The following is a 26,099-nucleotide window of genomic DNA, read 5'->3' as shown; positions in this document are numbered from 1 at the left end:
AGGACCACAGAGGCTCAGAAAAGGCCAGACACTGACAAAAGGCATCTGTTGGCTGATGTGCAGTGTATGATATTCATGCATTTATTAATCTTCTCTAACAGCTTGTCTTCTGGAGGGTCACAGGGAGGCTGGAGCCTATCCCAGCCGTTGCATTGGGACTGGTAGCCAGTCTATCAAAAGGCTAACACACAGTTGTATATGCTTTTGTGTGTGCGTCCACGCTAGTTTGCTATATGATCCACAGTCTAGAGATTCCACATCGCTCCAGTATGCTGACAGGGAATTTCAGCAGCACATCTCACGCCATTCATCATCTGCACAGCACAAGTCATCAACTAAGATTTATTGACAGTGTGAAACAGGTAAGATTGTTTTCATTAGTACTGTTCCAGCAGAGGCCATTCAATCATTTGTATATAATGTTACAGTGACAAGTTGCAGGCCACAATGTAATCCAATAATAAAAATAGTACACATGAAAATATGGTTGCAGGCTACATTTAGACAATGTTGTATGTTAAGGACTGGGCTCAAGCAAGTCAAATATTGTCATACATCTTACACACGGGAAATTGCAACATGGTTCACATGAAGATTAAAAAAGATACTCCATCATACTGACGCACCACACTAGTCAATGAATAGCACTATGAAAAAGAGATTGGAGGACAGTGTCTCTCTTTTCTTAGTCCCTGTTAAAACCCTGACTGTGGCGTTCTCAGTGAGAAGCCAGAAACCAGAGAGAGGGAACCATTACAGGATGTCGTCAGTTCATCAGCTCACAAGTCTGACTTGTTAAGGTATAAACTGACAACACAATGCAGAGACATTCCAGTTTATTAAAAAAAAAAAAACAAGGCGTGGGAGTGAGCTACACTATCTTCAATTGTGTTTGAAAATGTATAAAATGATCCAGTGCGAGGACAGACTGCAGTTACCAGCCCTGGTTTGCTGCATCACTGCTGCATCGGTGCTGCAATGCTGCGCTAAAGCCACTAAAACAATTAAGTGTTCATCTGTGGATATGGATTCATACTTGAAGCGTATTGTGTCTCTTAAGGCACTTTGTTTTCCTGCCCCTGCAGTATTTAAACAGTGACAAACAGTGACTGCAGACAACAGAGTTGTGTGCACGCACCTGTCTATGTGTGTAATAGGTCTACACTAGACTGTGTTTATGACAGAAATCTTTCACTCTTTGTTACTTGTTGTCTCTCCTCCCCTCTCTCAATAGACCTTGGGGGAAATTACAGTTCACGCACCTTTACTTAAGGCACCACTGCACCCTAGAACACACTCGACACAAACACACAGACTCTCAAGCACCACTCCTTTATATAACAATCTGGGAAGACGCTCACATAGAAAAGACAAGAAAAAGTGCTGAGACGAGGAAGTGTAAACTTTGGCTGTGTCAGTGAATCAGCTTAAAGCTCTAAACTGGAGATATATAGTGTCAATAAAACTGAGTGTCCATTGGAAGCATGACTGCGCAAAACGCTGATAGTGGGATAAAACTAATGACACAACCAAGGGGACGAGTGGACAAAACGAGGGACGAGGGAGGAGGGAGGAAAGGAAGGCACACAGAGAAATAAAACAAAAAAAAAAATAGAGGCAGCAGGGTGTCATCAGAAGTAAGATAAAAAAGGGGTTCGAAGGAATTTGGTTTAGTGGAAGTGAGGGCATATGGGAGCGAGAGGGTGGAGAGGGAAGGAAGAAGTGCTTGTTGTAGTTGCTGAAGGAGCTAGTTTGGACATCTTCATTGACCCCTGCTGAGCCACGCTTTAAAAGTCTCTCTGAAATTCTCAGTAGGTGACACTCTGCACCTCGGCATTCAGCGCCTCTTATAAAGGAACATTTTACTTCAGTCGAACATTTTCTCCACTCCTGGTAAACTCAGAGTGGATCTGTACAGAGGATTTTTCTTTGTAGCTGGTTATGAATAGATGACGGATAAATACAAGACTTGTATCCATCTCTTTGTGATGATTTTATCTTTTCAAAAGAAGCGACTTCATACACTCACTGCTCCTCAATCCTCTGCAGGCAAGAAGAAAACTCACAAAGAAAAAGCACAAGCATTTTCATGTCTCTTGCCCAAATGGCAGCAGGTCCACAGCTCCCCCTTGTGGCAACAATGCCAACCAACACTGTAAAAGAAAGTAACAGGACACTTAAGTATCTCTCTGCCTCTTTCTTTTGATGCCCCCCCTATCTCCCAAGACTCTAATTTCTCTCTATAACTAACCCACTGCAGCTCGCTCACTCACCCACATGCACAGTGTAACTGTTTCCCCTTTAGGGGTTCCACACACACCCACACCCCTCTATTACCCCTCCTGAGCACTGCACCATCAATACAAATGAGACATTTAACAGCTGCTCTTATCTTAAAACAGTGGGTGAACAGGAAATGACTCTCAGAGTCACATCCAATACTTGGCGCAGATACACTCACTTATTAGTGAATCCCTGTGGGGATTTCTAATTGAGTTACACAAAAGAAGTGTGCTCAGACCTTACAGACTGCCATTATTAGTTGTGGTACCTTAGGCTGATTTGCCAAAGAGAACCACAGAGTCACCTTGAACAACACTTTGTAGATTTCAGGTAAAAAGATGCATAAGAGCAGCAAAGTCAATTTACATGAGCCAGTGTGGGAGAGTAAGTTGAAGCTACACTGAGGGGCTATCCTCAAGCAACCTCCCTGAGTCCCAAAGAGAACGCCGCCTCATAAATAACCGCTTATCAGAGCTCATCAATAATGGACAAATGCCAAGAGAGGGGAGGAGCAAGGCAGTGATACCTTGGGCCCAGCATGGAGAGACAGAACAACGGGAGAATGAAATAAAGAGACAGACCATTAACACCTCCCTTACTTTCACAGTCTGCAACCAGTAAGCAGCGGCATTCGAAAAAGCAGAGAGTGACCATCTTTCTCTCACCATTTTTAAAGCTCAGAGAGTTTCAGAGACTGATCAGCCAAGCACGGTGATCCACAGTGACTGTTTGGCCGACAGCAGCCAACTCTTGCGCAGCGCTCTGCTAATTGACCATGTCAATAGGGCAATCTGACGCCCTATCGATTCACACAGCCAGCTAGTGCTGACACAAGTGAAACACCAGAGGTCTGTGCATGGGTCCGTTTCTGTGTCTCGCTGAAAAAGGCACACAGGCAAGTGGAGACACAGAATAGCAGCGTGTGTTCAGAGTCCAGCTGATTTTTTCAAAGCAGAGGACTTGATTTATTGATGAGAGTTAGTTTAAGAACTCGCATTAGTGAGCTCAATACCGGGCTAATGAACTGGAGACGTCTGCGAGTGTGTGGGAGCGAGAGTGTCGAGGGACTACCCTTTATCCTGTGGGAACGGTGCCAATTCACTTTAGGCAAAAAATGTGCAACAAATTAGTTTTTACTATAAATACAATAAAGCGACTTATGTGTTGAATACAAGTTGATCCTTTTCAGTTTCGTTCAAGCATTTGAAAAAGGTAAAACTCTATGTGACTAATAAGTCAAGGAAATAAAAAGGCTTCGAAAAGAGAGAGAAGACAAAAGTAATTCACTTCAAGCACTTTTTATCTTATTGCTCTGACACTATAATGCAGGTTTAATTTAAAAAGTTAGTGTAAATTTCATATTTAACAGTCAGCTAAGTAGTATTGAATTTGGTTAATCCTAGCAATTCAGGGTTACGTGTGATACTGGCAACATAAATATACGCTCACCTGCCAAAACATTATATCCAGTAATGAAAATGAATGCATTCTAATATGCATAACTTAGGCATAACTGGTTCTAAGGTGTGGGTGTCACATAATATTATTTAATCTAATACCATTAACAGTGTGACACACTCTTTCTATTCATACTAGAAAAATACTCTCCTCCAGGTTCCAGGTACTTACTGCTACATCTACACATGGATAGGCATTTAAAATGTGTCCTGTGTTTCCGCACACTTTTCTGTGAGTGCCTCGCCAATTAAGTATTTAGAAAGGATACCAGCTCTTCTGTTAAATATTCACTTGTTTTCCAAGATGAATAAAGGATGAGCAATGGAAGGATGATCCTGAATAAAGGGTCAGCATTTATCTGAATGCCTGTGTGTGTGTGTTTGTGTGTCAGTGTGTGACGGTTCTTTGTGTGTGCGTCTTGCTTTATGAATCACCGGTTTACTGGTTACAAACTACAGCTTCCTAGGAACACGGACTGGCGCACACACACTCTCACAAACCACTGCAGATACAGAAAAACTGACTTAACACCAAACAAACCAAAACTATAGCATCACCTGGTTCCTTCTAATCCCTTTTCACTTTTATATTTGTATTTTAGCTTTATCCATCTCCACTTACTTGCCACCAGTACTTCAGTCATGCTGTTTCTCTCTGTCAGCCACCATAATAAATAAAGTAGCGCGCCTGGACAGTTTCTCCTTACATAGACAGAGGCTACAGTCTAAACACTGTCAGTAAACACAAGGCTCCACTCCAGAGAGGACACACTTGTGACTGAGTAGAGTCAGTCTGCTCAAGTACAGAAGCAGAGTTTGGAGTTAGTTGTATGGTGAGTTTAGAGCTAACACAACTTTATCTGTGTGAAGCTTCACTTATACCACAGATTAAGTACTGGAGTTTTACTGGACGGGGATATTTGAGGGGGACTCTAAAGCTGAATTAACAAATTAGCACTTTTACAGATTTTCAGTCATCCAGGTCATGGTATATCAAAAAAAAAAAAGAAAGAAAAAGAAAAAAAGTTATAAACCGAAGACGATAAGGGCCACTGTGAAAAAAAGGTGAATTCTGACTTTATACTCAAAATTTTGAGAAAAAAGTCATAATTCTGAGATTAAAGTCAGAATTCTGACTTTAATCTCAGAATTATGAGTTTAAAGTCAGAACTCACTTTTTTTCCTCACAGTGGCCCAATCGTCTTCTGTACATCTCAAACAAAGTTGTAGTGTTTTCTTGAAAACATTTCACCACTCATTCAAGTGGTTTCTGAAGAGTCCACTCCCTTTTGAGGAATCTTTGTCAGCACCAGTAGGGTTGATGAAAATGCTCTGGGCTTGACAACTTGTTGGTCTAGTTTCTTTTTAGGATTAACGTTCTAATTGTGACGTTATAGACCCTTTAATCGCCAGTGTCATGAATATATATACAGGTGCTGGCCAGTAAATTAGAATATCATCAAAAACTTGATTTATCTCAGTAATTCCATTCAAAAAGTGAAATTTGTACATTATATTCATGCAATGCACACAGACCGATGTATTTCCAATGTTTATTTCTTTTAATTTTGATATTTATAAGTGACAACTAATGAAAACTCCAAATTTGGCATCTCAAAAAATTAGAATATTGAAAAGGCCAATGAAAAAAATGTTTTTTTTTTTTAGAAATGTTGGCCAACTGAAAAGAATGAACATGAAAAGCACTCGATCAGTCTGTGGCACTGCTCAGGTGTTATGAGAGCCCAGGTTGCTCTGATAGTCGTCTTCAGCTCCTCTGCATTGTTGGGTCTAGCGCATTGCACCTTCCGCTTCACAATACCCCATAGATTTTCTATGGGGTTAAGGTCAGGCGAGTTTGCTGGCCAATCAAGGACAGGGATACCATGGTCCTTGAACCAGGTACTGGTGGTTTTGGCACTGTGTGCAGGTGCCAAGTCCTGTTGAAAAGTGAAATCTGCATCTCCATAAAGTTGGTCAGCAGCAGGAAGCATGAAGTGCTTTAAAATTTCCTGGTAGACAGCTGCATTGACCTTGGACCTCAGGAAACAGAGTGGGCCAACACCGGCAGATGACATGGCACCCCACACCATCACTGACGGTGGAAACTTTACACTGGACCTCATGCAACGTGGATTCTGTGCTTCTCCGCTCTTCCTCCAGACTCTGGGTCCTTGATTTCCAAAGGAAATGCAAAATTTGCTTTCATCAGAAAACATAACTTTGGACCACTCAGCAGCAGTCCAGTCCTTTTTATCCTTGGCCCAGGCGAGACACTTCTTACGCTGTTTCTTGTTCAAGAGTGGCTTGACACACGGAATGCGACAACTGAATCCCATGTCTTTCATGCGTCTCTTCGTGGTGGTTCTTGAAGCGCTGACTCCAGCTGCAGTCCACTCTTTGTGGATCTCCCCCACATTTTTGAATGGGTTTGTCGTCACAATTCTCTGCAGGGTGCGGTTATCCCTAGAGCTTGTACACTTTTTTCTGCCACATTTTTTCCGTCCCTTCGCCTGTCTGTTAATGTGCTTGGACACAGAGCTCTGCGAACAGCCAGCTTCTTTAGCAATCAACTTTTGTGTCTTGCCCTCCTTGTACAAGGTGTCAATCGGTCGTCTTTTGGACAACTGTTAAGTCAGAAGTCTTCCCCATGATTGTGGAGCCTTCAGAACAAGACTGAGGAACCTTTTAAAGGCCTTTGCAGGTGTTTTGAGTTAATCAGCTGATTAGTGTGGCACCAGGTGTCTTCTATATTGAGCCTTTTCAGAATATTCTAATTTTCTGAGATACTGAATTTGGTGTTTTCATTAGCTGTCAGTTGTAATAATAAAAATGAAAATGAATAAACACTTGAAATATATCACTATGTGTGGAAGGAAAGTATACAGTATACAAGTTTCACCTTTTGAATGGAATTACTGAAATAATTCAACTTTTTGATGATATTCTAATTTACTGGCCAGCACCTGTATAGTTAGCTGAGGCAAAAAAATAAAGAAAGAAAAAAGAAAGGCAACTGAACCAGAACCGGACTTGTAGAAGTCCAGTCACATTTTTTCATGACCTGGATTAGTAAGAACCTTCACAGACTGGAGCAAAAACCACAGAATGTCATCTTCTGTTGTATCTGTTGTAGGGAGCCAGAATCAGAGGAGTACAGTTAATAGCTCCAAACTGAAGATTTATCATATACCAGCTCCCACTGTCAGTCAAAAAGATCACAGAAACATGCAGTTAACCACGATAAAATGAAAGGATTTGGACCAAGCCAGTTGTCAAAAATGTTTGTTTGTTCCTTCACAAAACCATATTTGCTAGCTCACACTAGAAAGTTACTTAATGTTAGAATGCTGAGCTACTCTGATATGTAGAAAGCTTCATTTACTTCATATAGCCTGTATCACTATCACATATAAAACACGTATGTAGTTACCTACAAATCAGTCTGATGCAGGTTTGTTGCTAGCAAGGCAGAACTTCGGCTTGCATAACACAAAACTCATCTCTTAAATCTTTGCAAGTTATGTCTTTTTCTTGGCCTTTTCTGGGCAGAGTCGTAGGCATCCAAGGTTTTATACATCCCCTTTTTCCCTTTAGTATACAGGATTGATTTCTCTATCAAGTGTCCGACTGTTGCACAGTTATCCTGTAATCCTGTCACACCCTCCATCCATTGTGTTATTGAGTCCCATCTATTGGGTCCCATCTATTAATGTTAACTTTTGTGAGTAAGACCTGTGGCCTTGGGAAGTGAATGGTCATATATCCAGATAATAAAACTTATCTTTTCTTCCACCATTGTCTAAAAACAAGCAACAGAAGCTGTTAGTTTGTGTTAACTAATGTAACTAATGTGTATTGTATTCCTGCAGATTGCTTTGCCTTGTGTTAAACCCCGCCCACTAAAACTTTTAAAATTCCAGAATAAAAATCAAAAAACAAAATTACAACATATGAACGTACATCTTAACCATTTCTGACAAAGTCATCAGTGAATTTGGATCCTTCTGAGGTTGAGGTTAAAAATAAAATTCTATAAAATAAAATAAAATGACTACCTTCTTAATATTGTGAAATATTGTGCCTCCAAAACTGCCAGTTCTTTCTTTATCATTTTGCATTTGCCTTGCCTTTTCCCATCAGTAAATTGAAATTCCCCAGACCAACCAAACGATGACCTAACTGGGGAACTAATCTGTCCAAAAGTTTCCCAGCAGAACATTGGATTGTCAGAAGATAGTCAATGTTATTGACTTCTCCTGTCAGTGAGATCCATGACATCACAGGCTTGTGTTTCTCTTGAAGCAAGGACACCTCACTATATATATCAGAATGTGCAAATGATTTGAAAATGATTTATTTTGTAATCTAGAGTTTTGCAGTATTTGAAGTGACTGAAACAAAGGCTTTGAATAAAGTGGAAAACTAGCAGACACAAAAAGTAAAACGAGTGACAGAGGAGCAGAGAAACAACTGAAGGGATGGTGTAACTCTGTCACCTTCACACCACAGTTGTCTATCAGCCGGCTGAGCTCATTTAATCAGATGGTCAGACTTGAGACACTCAGACTGTCTGCTAACTCACACACATACTTCAGAGGACTTTATATTGGCTTACATCCATTTCCTGGAGACCAAACATGACCTTGAGTGCTTCTTGTCTATTCCTTACATTAAAGTCTTCATGCTAAAGTTTACAGAGTTACATAATGGGTCTTTTTTGTTTCCAAGCGTGCAAACAGGTTTATGTTCTTGTAAGATTTTAAATACAAACAAACACACACACAGAGGCACACTGAGCACATGGCATATGCTTCATAATGTGACTCTCCTGTAGGCCTGAATGCCTCTTCTCTGTCATTCCCTTAGCCAGCGTTCCCCTGCTCTGTGTCCAATAATATCATGGCCTTTTCATTAATCTTTTTCCCCACTAGACTGATTGAATTGACATCCGTTTTAATTCAAAGTGAGTATTTAAATATCACTAGAGTGCCTCCGTAACTACTCAGGTTAAGAGGGGATGTACTTAATGTTTCAGCTTAATATTAATTAATTTACCGAAATGAAAATAAGGGTTTCTGTCCCCAAATAGTAAATACCAGCTCAAACACATACATTATTTCACTAAAGCATGGTTGTTTGGTATTTTTTTGTTTGTTTCTTTTTTACAGTAAAGCAGTATAGTGAAACCAAAAGTATTGCTGTAGCACAGCAGACATAATGCAGCATTTTACAAAGATAAACTGATTTCCTCACAATGAAGCAATGCCACAATGACAGATGGTGTTGAATGATAACACACTGTAACAGCTGCACCAAGCATAGTACAATGTGAGAAGATCAAGAAATCAAATACAGCAAGGTCGGGGAATGACGGAGCCAAGGGAACCAGAGTGAATCTGTGTTGCATGTTCATTCACTTGTGAGCCGTTCAAGACCGACGTGTGTGCTGGCTGGCTGTCAAAATCAGTTCCTGAAGCTTTGTTAGATCTTTTGTGGCTGATCTTTTTCTCTCTAACATGCTTCACAAAGAGGACCACACAGTGACAGTATCTGACTCTGACCAGTTGATTAGCGTTAATATTCGGCACATTGACCCATGGAAATGTTGTATGCATGAGATGAGAAGGAGCATTTGCTGTCTCACAAACCCTCACAGATGATCTTTCACAACTGAAAACGCATACCCGGGCTCCAAGAACAGACGCACACACTCATAAATAATGAATTGTAGGGTATGTGAGGGCAAGCTGTGAAGCTGAAGCTCTTGTCTGCATGTGGTCCCTTCTTCCTCCTCCCATTTATGCTCTTTGTATAAATTTGAATGAATCTCATGTTTGGAGAAAAGTGTAGAAATAGTAAAAGGTCCCTGTGAGCTGGAAATAGGTGATCACTACACTGAGAACTGACACATCGGATATGATGAGACTGATTAATTAATAATAATAATTAATATTGATCTAATATGAATTGATTAATTCTTACAGTATACTGTTCATCTGTAAGTGGTGCCCCCTATTGACAAGTGTTATAATTAGACTTAAATGTTTAGTAACGTAATTGCCCTACAGTAACTTGGCAATGTACTAGGACTGTATTAGAGTTTGTAGAGGTTACAAAATAATTAATATTTATTTAAAACAATCAGTGGGATGCTATTTGTTTTTGCATATTTACATGTAAATTTGAGCCAAGGATACCTGCCTAAAGACAAAAGGCAGTCTGCCCTGATTAGTCCTGAACATCACACATTAACAAGGCGTTCCTTTGCGTGTTCATATGGTTGTACTTGTCTGACTAACGTTGTGGTTGATTATAGTTTTTTTTACGATTATAGTCGTTGAACAGGATTTATACAGTATTTTAGGCATTCTAGGAAAAACAAGTTACATTCTGTTGTCTAAAATAACTTTTTGCGTGTGTCCGGATGGACCATACAGCATGGGTCTGGCTCACTGATACACACTGACCTGGAAAATGATGTAGAAGGCCAGCTGTTTTATTCGATTGCTATGACAACAACCAAAAACCTTTACACACACACAGGCCCATGGACACAAATATGCCAAGGTCCCAAGGTGAAATGCCAGAAGCCCGTGGCCATATGAGCTCCCATATCCAAGTTGATCCAGCAGGGATACAGACTGCCATCACTCCTCTAGTCTCTACCACTCCTTTCTCTCTCACCCTGTGCTGCCATTTGAACTATACCAACACACCAACCGAGTAAGTTTAGGCAACGTTATTATTACCCTGAGTGTAATACAGTCAAATATGCGAGGAGAATTTAGCAGAGACTCACTGATGAGAGAGCTTGCGCACTCAAAGGGCTGTTCGAATGACCAAGGCACAGTTCATGGAAATGCTAAACCAGTAGCTTTACCAAATATAAAACACACAACAAACACAACACAATTTTAAAGCAGATTGTGTAGACTAGTATAGACAATGTGTGGTTTAATGCATTCATATTTCTTTACGTTATGCTTTTATATTATTTTAACCTGATTTTGATTGCTCAAATCTGTGCAGACAAAAATAATTGAGAACAAATTTATATTTTCTGGTGTTGTCAAGTATCAAGCAATAAAATACTTAAAGATTAGTCTGTCAGAGAATCTATCTTTCCTCATTTTGTCTCCAATGGATACGCAGAGCAAGCAGAGCTGCTACATACTGCTGTCTAGCCTGAGGGCTGGGGAGCGATCCACAATGTCCCAGTCGCACTCATTCAAACCACTCACCAACATGACGCTTAGTCACTGACGACGAAGAAGAAAAACAATGAACCCGTGATGGCAGATTCTTCCAGCGCCTCGGTAAAAGAAACTGCTTTACCTTCATTTAACATGAAACATTTGGTGCATGATTGAATGGTTTTAGTGCACGTTAAGAAAAAAACTTTAAAATGCAGCTTTTGAAACCTTGTTAAATCTACAGCACATGAACACAGACAGCACTAACAGACACTGAAACAGGCAAATCACTCTATTGTTGACTAACGTGCATGTGTGCGTTTAAGGAAAGTTTGCGCTCAGATTAATGTTTGTTGACATTTTGTTGTCTTGCCTCATGAGTTGTTTCTGTATGCGGGCGTGCATGTCCCTAAATGGTTCAGTCGAGTATGTATCAGAACTTCAAAAGTACAGCTTCGGCGACACATTACGAAATTGGCATAGGAAATCCAGTTATCCTGCTTTTGTTCATCTGGATAATGAATTTGTCAAGAGTAAAATCAGATGAGTTGTACTTAACAGAAACCAGACTGAAATGCACACCTTCAGAGAAAAATCTATCTGCTGGCGGGTTTCAAAGAGAGATCAATAGTCTGCGTGATGCAGTGGGCTTTGCATAATATAACAAGGGTGACCTTAAAATTGTTGACACTGAGATACAGCATGTGAGACTATTGCCGGGCTCACTGAATGCGTTCATTCTCTGCTCTTGACATGAGTTCAAAACTATCTTGACCATTTTTCCCCATACCTCAGACTTAATTTGGTTCTCATTATTCCAGTTACTGACTTCTTTTTTTAAAGTAACAGTAGCACGACAACTTTTGTTGAACAAGCCTGATGTTAACTCAGGTACAAAGGGCAGCACATAATGAAAAACATGTCTGTCAGCACTGTCTCACACACACAGCCAGGTAAGGTTACCTGTAGACCATCCCTGTCTGACTCTTCACTGTATCCTGCAGCGACAACGAGTGGAAGTTGAGAAACCCCTCCAGCTGTTTGAGCTCCACTACACTGTTGGGTTTGCTCGCCGTCCACAGCATGAGAGGCGGGTAGGGTCGCGGCACTGTCCCTGCGGACGCCTGCCTGGCGAGCCTCCCCTGACCCAGGCCTTGAACCTGGACCCCGCCTTGACCTCCGCCCTGACCCCTGGCACCCTTCTGCTTGGGGTTGGGAATATCCGGACACGTTGCTTTGTAGAGGTACATCTTCCAGCTCTCCTCTTCACTTTATCCTCTCCTTCAGCCTCTCCCTTCTTCTGCTAGCGTGTCCCACAAACATGTACGCTCTGAGTAATCCAGGTAGGCCCCTTGCCCACGCAGCACTACATGGAGCAGAGGAATGTGTGTGTGTGTGTGTGTGAGAGAGAGAGAGTTTAATTAAAGCCTGAAGTATTCCTCTGGATATAGCTCCACGTAAAGTATCTCACTCTTATTTAAAAAACAAGAAAAAGGTCTAGAAAAATCCAGCATGGAAAAATAAGGCACTCTGAGTGGAGGAGTCCACAGTTTAACTTGAGTCCAGTCTGTCTGCAGGCTGCATGTCCGCACACGAAAAAGAGGCTTTTCCCATACATGTGCCACATATGTTGTCTGCACACATACACACATGAAAAGAGGGAGACACGCACAGATAACTCCCCTCTCTCTCTCTCTCTCTCCCTCTCTCTCTCTCTCTTACACACAACACACCCTCATGCTGTCACTTTGCCCCCTGCTCAGCCCATCTACATTATAAGCTCAGTTTGCTTTTGCTCCCTATTAAATGGCATGGGAATCTGGGACATTTTTCTCTCCCTCCCTCTCCTTCCCCCCCTCCTCTCTCTCTCTCTCTGATTCCTTTTTTTCTCCACCTCCCTCTTATCCTCTCTCCTCCACTCATCATCCCTCCTTTGTCTCCCAGTATTCCCTCCGTGACAAGTCCTTTCACTTACTCCTGATTTCCTCTCGTCTCTCTTCCAGCATTTACATCTCCTGCTGCTTGCTCTTCCTCACCTCATCTCTTCATATTCTGTTTATCTGCCACAAAGACACTCATCACTGTGCAGACACCTTTTTGTGTTTTCTTTAGCCTCCATCCCCACCTTACCATGTATCATTTCCTTTTATTCTATTTCATCTTTTTGCCTCTCATTTCTTAGCCTTTTCTTTCTCTTCACTCCAAACAAAGTGTACCTTGGACCTTTGCCCATAACAAAAAATAACATGGACTGTAACACACACTGTAACACACAGCCAGCAGCATGTTTCGCACAATGGCGCACAGTCTGGGGGCAATGTCTCTGTGATGAAGTGAACCACAAAATAAATGGGTGAAGCCGCTTTTTTTTTCCCTTTTCCTGCGTTCCTATCTTTGTGATACGCTCCATTGACATAAAGCATTGCCCAGTGCTTTCCCCCTGACCATTTTAACAGGGCCGCACAATGACAAATGACAAAATGGCCCCACAACATTAGCATTCCCCACAACTCCATAAAAACAAAACACACACAAGCACATGCGTGCACACACGTCAAGGGAGTGCTCAGTGACATCACGTCTGGTCTTCCAGGGGATTGTGGGAATCATGAGGAATGCCATCCTCCCATATCAGGAAATTTAAGTTTAGATACGCACACACAAACACACACATGCACAGATTGTGGAATGTGGTTCTCTCTACCACTATGGGATTCAGCTTTGGCATTTCCTCTGGTTGAAATATACAACATACACAGAAAAAAAAATTAATAACATTTAGAAATCACGATAATGATCAGATTTGTAGGTTCAGATAAGTCTGTCTGTTATAATAAAATTTTATAAATTTTAGCCCGACTCAAACTTTGGCTTTTTTTTCTCTTTTCATGGAGCTATCGGGTGCCAACTGACTGTCTGTGTTTAGCTTCTTAAATTTTAAACCTAAAACAAAAACTGCACTTAAGAAACTGCCGAAAAAATAATAAAATATACGTATATTTTCCTTATCAAAAATGATCAGAAAAGCCTTTGATTAAAGAAGTTGTAACCCAAAAGCTGGTAAACTTAAATATTTAAGCTCCTTTACATGTACAATCTGGACATTTTTCCCACAACCAACTCCCATCATCTACTGTATTTCTGCACCTGGAACAACATCTAACGATGGCAACCAGCGCACACACATCCCAGCTCAGAATTAGGCAGAGAGGTTGAGGCTGGAGCAGCAGCTGTGTCTGTTGTCCAGCAGGGTCGGTGGAAAAACTGATCCCGTCTGGCAGGAGGAATGTCATCTGAGCTTATGCAACGCCACATTGTGTTTACAGTGTATTTATAGACTCTAGATATACACATCCATCCACGTGCATTCACACGCACTTAATTCATGTACAGATAAGTTTTACAGTTCTTTGTTGAAATGAAAAACACCGTTAACTTCACTTTTTTTTTTCAGCTTTAGCTTTTTAACTTTTCAGAATAGTCATTCTCCTTTGAGCTGCTCTGGAAGTGAGCAGGTGAGTCACTGACAAGAATAACAGGAGAAGATGGTGAGAGTGAGTAGGGAGAGGAGTGAGCGCATGGATTTCAAGAGAATAGTTTGGGGAATGCAGATGGAATGAGAACTTTGCCTACGCAAAATAAACCGAGGCCCAGAACATAGTTTCATCTCAGTCCTTGTTAGAGTATACGACAATAACTCTAGCCTGTCTTATATTTTCTCCCTCCTGAACTTTGGATTTTATTCATTTCCATCTGGGGACTAATGAGACTAATTAGCCACCTTTTTCTCCCTTGTTCTTTTCCCTGCCCCCACATCAGTGAGTAACTCCCTCTTTAACGGTTGCATATACTGTATTTGACAATTATCCAACGTGCAGCGTATGATAGAAACCTCACAAGCAGCGCAGCACACCATATCTTAGATAATACGGATGAAATTAGCACGTCGCCTGAGTAATCTGAGCGTATCAACCGGCAGGTCCGTGTTATTTACTTGAATGAGGAAGCTCTTCCTGCGTCGTCTGACTCTGGCAGCTATAATTATGTCAGTGATCAGCCTCTAGCCCTCAGGGACTGTCCTGCTCCTGTTTAACACCAGCATGTTGGCCTACATTCTCTACCAAATCCCAATGTTCCTATTGCTGAAAATCTGGATTAATGCTGGGGGGTGATAGCAGAGTGAGCATATAATGTATATACATTAACAGTGCTGTACAGCAACAGCTTACTCTTATTTGTTATTTACAAAAAATGGGAAATAATGTTAAGTCTACTTTTGACATAAGGCATTATTGTAGAAGACCTTAGCTCACAAGGTGGAGAGAAAGAGTGGCAGTGATGAGGTCATTTAGATTTTATTCCAGGTATTGAAGAGGCCTTTACTTGATGGTCTTTATGATCTGTGTGGTGTGTACTTAGTATGTGTGTGCATGTCAAATATGTAGGACCCAGGTAAGCCCTTCATGGATTTAGAGACTGTACAAAGCATTTTTTCATTTGTTTTACTGGGAGACTATATATAGACCTCAAAACAGAATGGATGTGTTTATACCTTTGGGGTATGAACACAAAAAGAAAGTCCTTTTTTTGTCAGGCTGTATCAGAATATAGTGCCAGTAGTGTTCCAGCGTATTTTGTAAAGGATACCTTCAGCTACATGTGAGGAAGGCTGCTGCATGAATCAAACAGCTAATCTGGGCTTCATCCATCAAGTTCTGCCACAACATGTGTTTTTGTTCTCTTTGTAATAGTATCATGTCACCACACCTTTTGTCACACCCTGTGGCAAGGTGCATGAGGAAATATAATCCCGTTACCTGTTCAGAGAAGGGCAGTGATACCGTTGGCATTCATCATTTGAACCTATTATACCTGGAACTGTTGCTCACTGTCTTGGCCGCTGTACACTATGAAATCGGGCTTGAGTAACTGTGTTTGAAAAGGTACATCCCACCTTCAAACGGAACTTGAGAGCTTGTGGCCATGACATGGAGAGTCATGTACACAAAATGATTGGAGTCTAAGTGGTAACATCAGCTGTAAATCGTGAGAACACTGCTGCTAGGCAACAGTTGCCGTCTAGATGCCTCCGAGGCCAAAAAAACAGTTTAGCAAGTTAATGACAGGTTGACAATGTGGGCTAGTGGAAAACAACATTTTCCATTAGACATATTACAAAATTTTAGACCCTAAATTACAATATATTAAGTTAATTAAGTAATACTCAACTTTATTTTGGATATACTATGACCTGGATGACTAAGAATGCTCACAGAAAATATATTAAGTTACCATCCATCTTTACCAACTTGTTAACTTGAATGTTAATGAAAATTTCCACTTAGGAGGTTGCGAATACCAGAAGAGGGCCGTTCATATGAACGTTTGTCATAAAGGCAGCAGTATTAGGACAAGTGTCTCCACTGTGGCCACCACATAATTAAAGAGATGGTGCATATTGTTACTGACCCTTATTCATTGTTTTTCTTGAGGCACAATTTGTTAATGAGATGCTCACTTTTTACACCAGTAGAAAATATTGTTTAAATATTCTGTCTTTGTCAAAAACAAATTAACATTAATTAAATTTCCAGTTGGGGGAAACAAAACAGCACTTTTAAAGGAGAGAAAATGCTATTTATAGAGTCCAGGATTTCAGTGGTTATATTCTGCCCTACTTTTTATGCACAATCACCAGAGAGACAAAAAATTGCAGCAATTGTTTCGATTTAAATGTGAGAGAAGATATCCAGCTATCGCACGCTGTCTGGCATCCGCGTCAGAAGCTCAGAGAGGAGAGTTGGCAGACGTACGTTTGTGTGTGTTTCAACGAACTGGCTGACTGACAAGATCTGGGACTTTTGGAAGGCTTCAGCCCATGCTTGTGTCTTTTCTAGGTCACAGCCGATCGTTAGTTGTTCTTTCAAGTCCAAAGCTGACTCCACATCATAAAAGACTCCTGGTGATCAGAGAAAACAATCCGTATCGATTCTCCATAGGGGAAGGATTTAAAAATGTGTGTGAGTAGCGAATGTGTGTAAGAAGGTCGTGCTAATCTTAAAGTGATTCACACTGTGTAGTGCTTTTTATTGGTAGTCCTTTGAGCTCATCACTTCAGAAATATATCTACTAAACACATGCACACATACTACACACAATCCTCACACTACATACACACACCTGTCCCTGAGTCCAAGAGAGGCTTTTCATCATGTTTCATGAATCTGTAAATACGGGCAGTGCAGCCATCAACTTGTCATCGGTACATAACGTACTAAATAACGTGACGTCATGTTTGTGGTAATAATACAAGCAGGCTACAATCCCTCAAGTGCATTAGCTCTTAGTAGGTGCTTATCTGCTGGGGTACACTCAAGGCCCACAGTGACAGTGCAAAGAACCCCCACTGATTTATGCACCAGTATGTGAAGGCTATGCTAACAGTCTTAGGAGATCTGCTGTAGGAGTTTTATCAGAACTCCTAAACATTTCCTCATTAAGCCTGTGTAAGGGGAAACATGAAGCCAGTCAAATTAATAAGTATGTACACAAATATGTGTAGTTTTTGTGAAAAACACTGAGCAAAAGTGTCTTGTTGATTCTGCTATTTGTCACTAATCGTGAACAAATAAATCTGGATTGTAGAAATCCTTGTGAGTTATTTCTCCACAACCCGCAGGAATCCACGAATATTTAGTAGAAATTTCCTCGCCATGACGTGTCCTCACTTCCTTATCACCCTGGTCTCTTGCCTCTGCATTGCTTTGTGTTCCTAAATTAGCGAGCGAACAAAGCCAAAAACCAAAATGGGAGTCTGGAGAATAAAGACAGAGAGAGGGATGAAGGAAGGAGACAGAGTGGAAAGGAAAAGGCAGGGCTAGAGACTGACGAATGAGGAGCTTTATGTTTGAATGATTGGAATGGGACACAGATGGATTATGCATTTAGCAACAAGAAAAAAGGAGCAGAGCAATGAGAGCTTAAGACATAGTGGAGCCCAATACTCAAATTATATGTGAGAAAAACTCAGAGATCAGGTAGAAGATGAAGATAAAATTCCTATGGGCCGACACTGCTAAAGTCAGCATTTGAGTTGGATACAACACAGTTGGTTCTTGCTGTCAAAAACCTTCCTCCAGCCTCCATGTGTTTTGTCACCATGGCGGTAGAAGATGTCAACACAGTCCAGTGCAACAAGACAGATGCTGGCTATTAGCATTATGGTCAGATCAGGTGACACAATGCTAAGCTGGAGGTCGTTAAGACCAGCGTGACTCCTGACACACGAGTGAAACGATAGGACAGAGAGAGATCCACCTGTCATCAGTCAGCACTGATGGTCCAGCTCAGAAATACCTGAATAATACATGAAGGTACATGCACCAAGCTGCTGAGCGCACAAACTTTCTGATGGTACTGTTAATCATGTGTGAGGAACCAAAACGCCCCTGAAGCCTCCATGTGTCTGTGTCTGTTAGCGTTTCTCTGTGTTATACTTGTGAGTGGAACCAAATGATTTTGTGCATCAACAAGCGGCTCTGTACAACACAAAAGGCCTCCAATCTGTCCGCGGGCTGTTAAGACCACATGGGCGGTATTTGAGCTCTCTGACAGACATACACTCATGCAGGGCTTAACTGACCTGTAGAGCATGCCAGTCTTATGTGCCACTGTCTCCTCTTTGCCCAGTCCAAACATTTTTAGGTACCAGTTGGTCTCCAGCTCTCTGATCAGTACAGCCTTGGTCCGGAGCTGCACCACCTGCCTCCCGGCCGAGGAACCACGCTTGGCATCCTGGGAGTTGCGCTTAGTCCCGCTGAGAGAGGCCACCGATTGTTTTCGGTGCACATTGGGCGGCACGCCGCCGGGCCCAACGCCCCCTCCGCTGCTTCGGGCGGCTAGCATGGCCCCAGAGGGTGCCCCCTCCCCTCAAGGGCAGAGTTCAGAGATCAAGATGAAGAGGAGGGGCTCTCTGTCTCCAAGTCCCTCTCCCCCTCTTTGGGAAGACAGATCCCTCCAGCCTTAGAGAATGATGTATGTACTTGGACAGCTTGATTTTTCTAACTATCCTCAAATCAGTTAGCACCCCTCAATTCTCTCTGTATTAGTTTTTATGAGTTCTGTATGAGATATCCCCTCTCCTTGTCTGTCTGTCTGTCTTTCTGTTGGGGCAATGTGCTCTCTGCTCTCTTATAGCCTCACCCAGGCTGAAACAGGATCCTAGTTTCCTTGTCTCATCACAGCCTGCCCTGGCCTAAAAGGAGGGAGCCAAACATGCCAGGGTGTCAACAATGCACACACATACACACACACACACACACGCACCCACCCACGCGCACACACACACACACACACACACGCACACACACACACACAAACTGCATAAACATGAGCCAAGTTAAAGTTCAGTTTTAGTCACGTACATTTAAAGTACAGAGGTACATTGTTTCTCTCTCCCTTAAAGCTACACATTAATAAGAACAGAAAATGAATGTAAAAGGCCACACAATGAACTCTGACAAAGAATCAATAAAGTGACAATACAACAAAAGTACTTGAGGTTGAGTTAAAGCAGTAAACACCATGGAAAGTGTTTGACGCAGAGCTATTAGCAATGTGTACACATTGATTCTAGTTATCCTCAGACTTGGTACCAGTGGCAACTCTATATTTATGCACATTCTGGACCACTTCTGAGTCTCAGAGACTTAACACCATTCTTTGTGTCATTTGACTCCGTGCTGGTGCGGAAGAAAATTTACACCATCGTCTGGCAGAACAATGTGCAAACACAGGCGTTTGTTTAGCTGGATTGAGCATGTTTAAGTATGTGAGCGTTTTAGTCCACTGTTAAAAACTAAAAAATTACAAATTGCCTGAGCAGTATAGTATAATTGAGGATATTTGTGCACACGTGTACGTTTTTATTTGCAGGGTTCACTGCATTTGCCTTAGTTCTCCTCACCACTTCATATTCAAATATACTCAAATGTCAAAAAGCCTTTCAGATTCACAACTGATTTTCTCTGCTTTTCTGTCTCCAGTCACATGTGAACTATCTTTTCTCAGTGATCGTGCCAAAAAAGAAAAGACAGCAAAGCAGTACTGTCTAAAAAAAATAAATGTGGAGAGAATGTGTATCATTTGAGGGTTAGTGTTAGCACCCTGGAGATGTTCTGTTTACTCACTGTTTGTGGGGCAGAGGGTAGTTGCATGCTGATGAGATGTTAATACATGCCAGGTGCTGCAGGAAAGCGGGGGTTTGATGTGGCCCTTTACCACCTGACTCATCACAAGGTTCGTCAAACACATGCTGAAATCAGTCTGTTAAAAGCAAAGGAGGAGAGTAAAGAGTGAAAGAAGGAAAGTGAGAGCAGGGAAGACAGGAAGAGGATCTGGATCCATCATGAAGTGAGCGTTGTACATAATGCAAACATTTCAGTGAGGTGCAGAAAAAGAAGTTTCTATATACAAGAAACCCCCTAAAGCAAGCAAGCAGGTCTATTAGTTGTTTAGGGTTAAAACAGTTAACAGGTCGGTGAAGTATTCTATTACACAGCTCCTGGGTTCAAGCTGTGTAGTCCCAGCATCCTCCGGATCTCTAAGTGGACACCCAGAGACTGGTGTCCCCTGAGGTCAAGTGAAAAGATCAGCGGTGGAGTGTCAGACCTGAATTATTCAACCAAGTAATAAGAGCCTGATGGTTCTCTGGTCCTGTCTGAGGGGCCTTGCAGAAAACGTTGGGGTCATAGCTGAGTGTACAGCGTCAGCACTGCTGGGTGGCTAATTTGAAGATCCTGACCAAGACCATGTGACTGATAGGTAGCACTTGGCAAAGGTATGAAAAATACATTAAGATATTAAGAAGGTATCACTGCACAGAGATTTAGCCGCACAGGAAGTAGCATTTACTTCAGTTAGTATTTCTGATTCTGTAAGGCGTATTCTGTAAGTGTCCAGAAAATGTAGCGGGGAGTGGAAGCGAATTGTTAACTCAACTGTAATTAATGTATAAGCTGCTTTAGGTCAAGTAAGTAGTAATAAGTAATTAGTATTAGTATGACAGGACCTTGCATGCCTCAACATTTGAGTACGTTCCAGTGTTAGAGGTTAATTTACCCCTTGGTTACACACTGTGGATCTCTTTGGATAAATAGCATATGGCACATATTACACGGCTCAAATGAGCCGGCTGGACCCATTTGAGCCACGAACCTGGACTGGATGACCTGTTGTCCTTCAAGGACGCTGCCTGAGAGGTTTCGTCTCACTAAGCGTATCTAAGCTGACCTCTTTGTAATGTCTTCTACACTAAGAGGGAAATTCTAGCATGAACAAAATCCGTCATTCAAGTCCTTTATCCCAAACCCCCGCTAAGACGCAAACTGATACAGTGTACTTTACAAACGCACGCACACCACAGACCAGGCCTTTCTCCTATTAAGTCAGATACTGTTCGATTAGTCTAATTACCACTGGCACCCTGCCTGACGTGGTAACTGCCTTCAGTAGCTTTTCCTCTACAGCCACAGGTTTAGACAAGGAAGCTGTTCAGCTCAAGACTAGTACTAGGGTGAAGAGGTAGGTGCACATTAAAGTATAAGATGAGATTTAAACGTAATAATCAGTTGCATAAATCACTGTATGTACAGTACATGACAGGTTTCTAGTAGAGCATGAGCCATTTAGTTATTAATGAGGAAACCTTTTTAGAGACTACTGACTCATGTTATACTACAACATGAACAGGTGCAGATGTAACCGGTTGTGTTGGGTAAATGAGGACTTCACACACTGCTAGCTCTTGGAAGGGAACTCTGTTTGTTCTGGCAACTGGCAAATCTAAACAACAACACGAAAACAACCATGTGATTTAGCTGCGTGCTCCTCTCCTGTGTGAATAAAGAAAATGTAAGACGGGAGGAAAGCTAGCTGAACACACAGTGAGACACATGAGACACGTCAGTGAAGAGCAGCTTCTAATATATTAACAGCCAGTCACATAAACACAGTACATGTTCATGTTTGACCCTGTTACACAGATATGAGAGTTTTGACACAGGGGGGAACCTTGCACGGAGTGAAGGAATGGTGAGAAGGGGCTAAAGGACGCGGGAAAACTTTGTACCATTAACGTTCAAACAAAAAGACGCGCAAACTTACGCGCCCGTGTACGAGCACGCAGGCGCCAAACTATATGGAGCGAAAGAGAACAGCTGCTCCCTCGACTGTTAAATTAGCAGGAGAAAACTTGAGACTGTGAACCTCCCATTGGTCTCCTTTCTCACCAGCAACTCATTAGATGAAGACGTTGGTTTAAAGGGCAAGAGCCACGCAGCTCTCCTTTAATGAGAAATGAGTACGATTAAAGCACCAGCAAAGAGACGCAAACCACAGAATCTGTGCAGCATCATTACGCATACAGTAAATGATAAAGTACTGCTTGAGATCTCCCATTTAATTTTCACACTAACAAAGTATATACTGTATATATATACTATATATATATATATATAACACTATTTATTGTCTTGGAAGGGAATTGCTGTTACTTCTTCTCCTTAAACCTTTTTCCCCACTAGATATTTTTTCTTACATTTATCTCTCTAGAGTCAGATTAATACCAGTCTAAATATTAAAGTGCCTAACTTTATCCCTTACCCTCAAACAAGGACTCAAAAAGTTTTAGCAGACAAGATGTTGAAAAAGGGGCCCCATAATGACAAAACGGCCTAACAGCTTTAGATAAACACACACTGTCACTTGTTCTAGCAAACACACACATGCACACATACGCACACACAGAATTTGTGACTCATCAGGAGCACATACGATCCTCGTCTGAGTCCCCGAGTGCAAGGTATACTTTTCACACAGAGAATAACATTAAATGTCCACTGGAAAGTATTCTTAAGTGGCTTCATGATGAGAGGCCCTTAATGGTGTTTACTATTTGCAGCAACCTGCCTGTGTCCCCATTGGGTGAGCTGAAGAAACGGGTGAAGCCACGTACATGAGAAGGTTCATATAAAGAAGGAGGTTTGTTTTAATTTTATTTTTATTTATTTATTTTGGTTGTTTTAACTCATCAGTTACAGAAACTGGTGACAAATGAAAGGAAGAATGTGAATAATGAGTCTATTATACTGTATAATACCAGGATACTCTCAGAATTCCTTTTATGGATATTTCTCACCACCACCAACAAAAACAGCATCTTTTAAAAACAACAGTAGAGTTTTAGGAAAAGGAAAAATGCATTGAAGCTGCCCTGAAGGATTATCTTGACCCAATGAGACACTTTAGTACTATTTGTGATATGAATACAGATATATCAATACAAAAATATCAAGACATTGAGTCAGAGTGTTGTCTGGGAATGACACTTTTTTAAACATATACAAGCAAAATATTCCCAGGCCTGGGACAAGCCCATCCTCCTGAATAGAGAGCCTCGCTGCGTCCTATGAGCGGTTCTGCCTCTGGCGGTTAAAATTTGATCAACTCTTCATTAGCGGACTGTCAACAGCTCTCACTAAACACTTCACTTGTGTCATTTAGAAAATTAACTAGTTCGAAAATTAAGTGGCACTGGCTCTTTGGCTCATTTGACGCCCACTTGTTTTTGTCAACCACACGGAGACTAAAGAGGGGAAACAAAAGACCTGAGTCCCAAATTACAGTCTAGCAACAACACGGGCTAATTTAGAGTATGATCCGTAAACAGTGTGGAACAAAAGTCCCAAAGGTGCGATGAATGCCGAGGAGAGAAATGCATGTGACACTTTCTATAAAAGCTCAATGGAAAATAGACACGGTTACATTTCCATATTTCAAGCAGACACGTGTCACGAAGGGACATTTAATCAAACCACGCGAAGTCATCAGAGCCTGATGAGTTTAAAATCTCATAAAACGGAGCGTTAACAGAAAACATCTCCTGCTCGCTGACACTATGATCGGACAGGCGAAAAAACAAAAAAAAAAAACGGACACACATGCAGTGATGCACGTATGCACACTTTGTCTTGATTTAGCACCAGGGTTCCTGTCTACTCTCGTCAGCTGACAATAAATTATAAACACATTCCCTCACTGCTCTGTCACTGGGAGAATTTATTGCCGTCCACACTGACAGCTTTGATTGGACACAGTTCACAGCTTCACGGATTCCTGGAAAGGCACGTGCTTATGAGTGAGAGCACCCACCGACCCCATGCACGGTACACAAGCTGACTGGTAGGAAAATAAAAGTATCATCAAAGCTCATCATATACAAGACAGCTAACACGTCCATCATTATTAATACTACTGTTGATGTTAAATAAATAACTGTCTCTATGTGCATCCTCTTTATTGTCATCTCAACACAAAGGCATCCATCATAGCGACTTTATTTTTCTCCAGCTCATTAAAATAGATATAATGTGGTGAATTTGTGATATATCTCTATGTAATTATACCACCTGCCTTCCATCACACTCCTTTAATGTCTTGAATCATGCTGAGGGTTGTGGTGGCCTCCAGAGTGAGGATGCATATCAACCGAGCTGCAGATTTTCAAAGCAGCTTCCTCCAGCTCCCTCTGCTGGACGGCTCTAGTCAACCAAAGAGTTCTCCTTACCTGAACCTGACAGATTTGGGATGTTGTTTTCAATCAGAAGAATCATGGATTACATCTAATATGTATGTTAGGAGGTACTGTGCTGAAAATGAAAGTGTAGAGACGACGAGGTCCTGGAACATGTACAGAACAGGTTCCAAATGAATAAAAATCATTTTAGGCATCTCTGCTCAGCACATCCCAATGTGTGTCTTATATTCTGTAACATATAAAATACAAAGTAAACAATACAGACTGATGAATAGCTTGCTAAAACACTAATGGACAAAGCTATGCTTTCGTGGTCTAGTTTGACACAGCCACATCCAGATTCTCTTCTTGTCTGCTTTGAGTTTTATTGGATGCCTGTCTGTGGCTGTCCCCTGTCCTCAGCCCATCACTTAACCTGCTTAGACGCTGCTGCTGGCGTCTTGCAGCTGTTCCTCCTCGCTCTCATTACCATTACCACCGCCCTCATGTTTGTTGCTGACATTTCCAGACTAATTTAGGAAAATTACGCATAATTGTCATATTTGATATTTTTACTTTTTCAATGCTGGTGTTATCACATCGGATCCTTTCTGCTTTCAGGTTTTGGCAGTTTCCCTTAGTTAAGCACAGTTTTATTAATAATCATTTTTTAATTTATTTTATTTTATTATTTAAAGGGTTCTGTACAATTAGAAGACCAAAAATGGCAAGAACCACCTCACGTTTTAGGCACAAACAAACCGTCGTGCATACAGGCCTCTCAGTTTGGTCTGCTAGGCTCGTCTGCAGTACTGACATGCCTTGGCACAGACCTTGGGGGCTTATAGCAATGTTGCCCACACGTTGCATTAGGCTCCATAAAATCTCACACCATTCAGCACCTGTTTTAAACACACTAAGCTGTCAATATCACTAGCTTAAAATGGACAATTTGGTTGTCTATATATCCAGTAAATGCAGATGTGATATAAACAATATTTATTCACTCGTTTTCATTGACTGAATCTCTGTAAAATCTAAGAAATTGACCTCACTGAAAAAATATGCTTATAAGCTCAAAACTCATTGTCTCTCTAGGAAAGGTGTGTGTCCCATTACATCTGGTGTAAAAGTAACACAACATTTCAGAGAAAGAACATCACATCATCAGTAAAAATCTGGTGGTGGTAGTCTGATGGTTTGGAGCTGTTTTGCTGCTTCAGGACCTGGAAGACTTGCTGTGATAAATGGAACCATGAACTCTGTTTGTACCAATAAATCCTGAAGGAGAATGTCCGGCCATCTGTTCATGACCTCCAGCTGAAGTGAACTTAGGTTCTGCAGCAGGACAATGATCCAAAACACACCAGAGGAGAGGCCAAGCTGTGCTGCTGAAACTGGTACAAACAACAAATGCCTCCATTCACCAGCAGACCAGCCTGGCTCTTGATGCCATGGTTCAACACTGCACTCTGTTGAACACTGAGCTGAGGTAAGAGTAGAGGATGTAAAAACATTGAAGTATAGTGTAGTCTCTCACTCCTCTGTCTTTCCTCAGTCATGGCTGTGTTGCTGTAAGAGAGCAGCTCA

At 41.5% G+C, this 26,099-nt stretch overlaps 1 protein-coding gene across 2 annotated transcripts in view; it reads right to left on the bottom strand.

Annotated features, from left to right (window-relative positions):
• The window catches only part of kcnab1a (potassium voltage-gated channel subfamily A regulatory beta subunit 1a), a 114,575-nt gene extending 95,497 nt beyond the window's left edge, over positions 1-19,078 (bottom strand). Inside the window, exon 1 of one of the 2 annotated variants that reach the window (XM_047595011.1) lies at positions 18,579-19,078. In XM_047595011.1, coding sequence (XP_047450967.1) covers positions 18,579-18,841 — 263 coding nt within the window. In that variant the 5' untranslated portion in view covers positions 18,842-19,078. Of the gene's footprint in view, positions 1-11,899; positions 12,742-18,578 lie in introns of those variants that run through there. The other variant, XM_047595010.1, reaches the window with a different exon arrangement.
• Positions 19,079-26,099: the final 7,021 nt, after the last annotated feature.

This window comes from Mugil cephalus, chromosome 9 (genome assembly GCF_022458985.1).
Source record: "Mugil cephalus isolate CIBA_MC_2020 chromosome 9, CIBA_Mcephalus_1.1, whole genome shotgun sequence".
Lineage (NCBI taxonomy): Eukaryota > Metazoa > Chordata > Actinopteri > Mugiliformes > Mugilidae > Mugil > Mugil cephalus.
The sequence above is the reverse complement of the archived record's forward strand: the minus strand, read 5'-3'. Positions and strand labels throughout refer to the sequence as shown.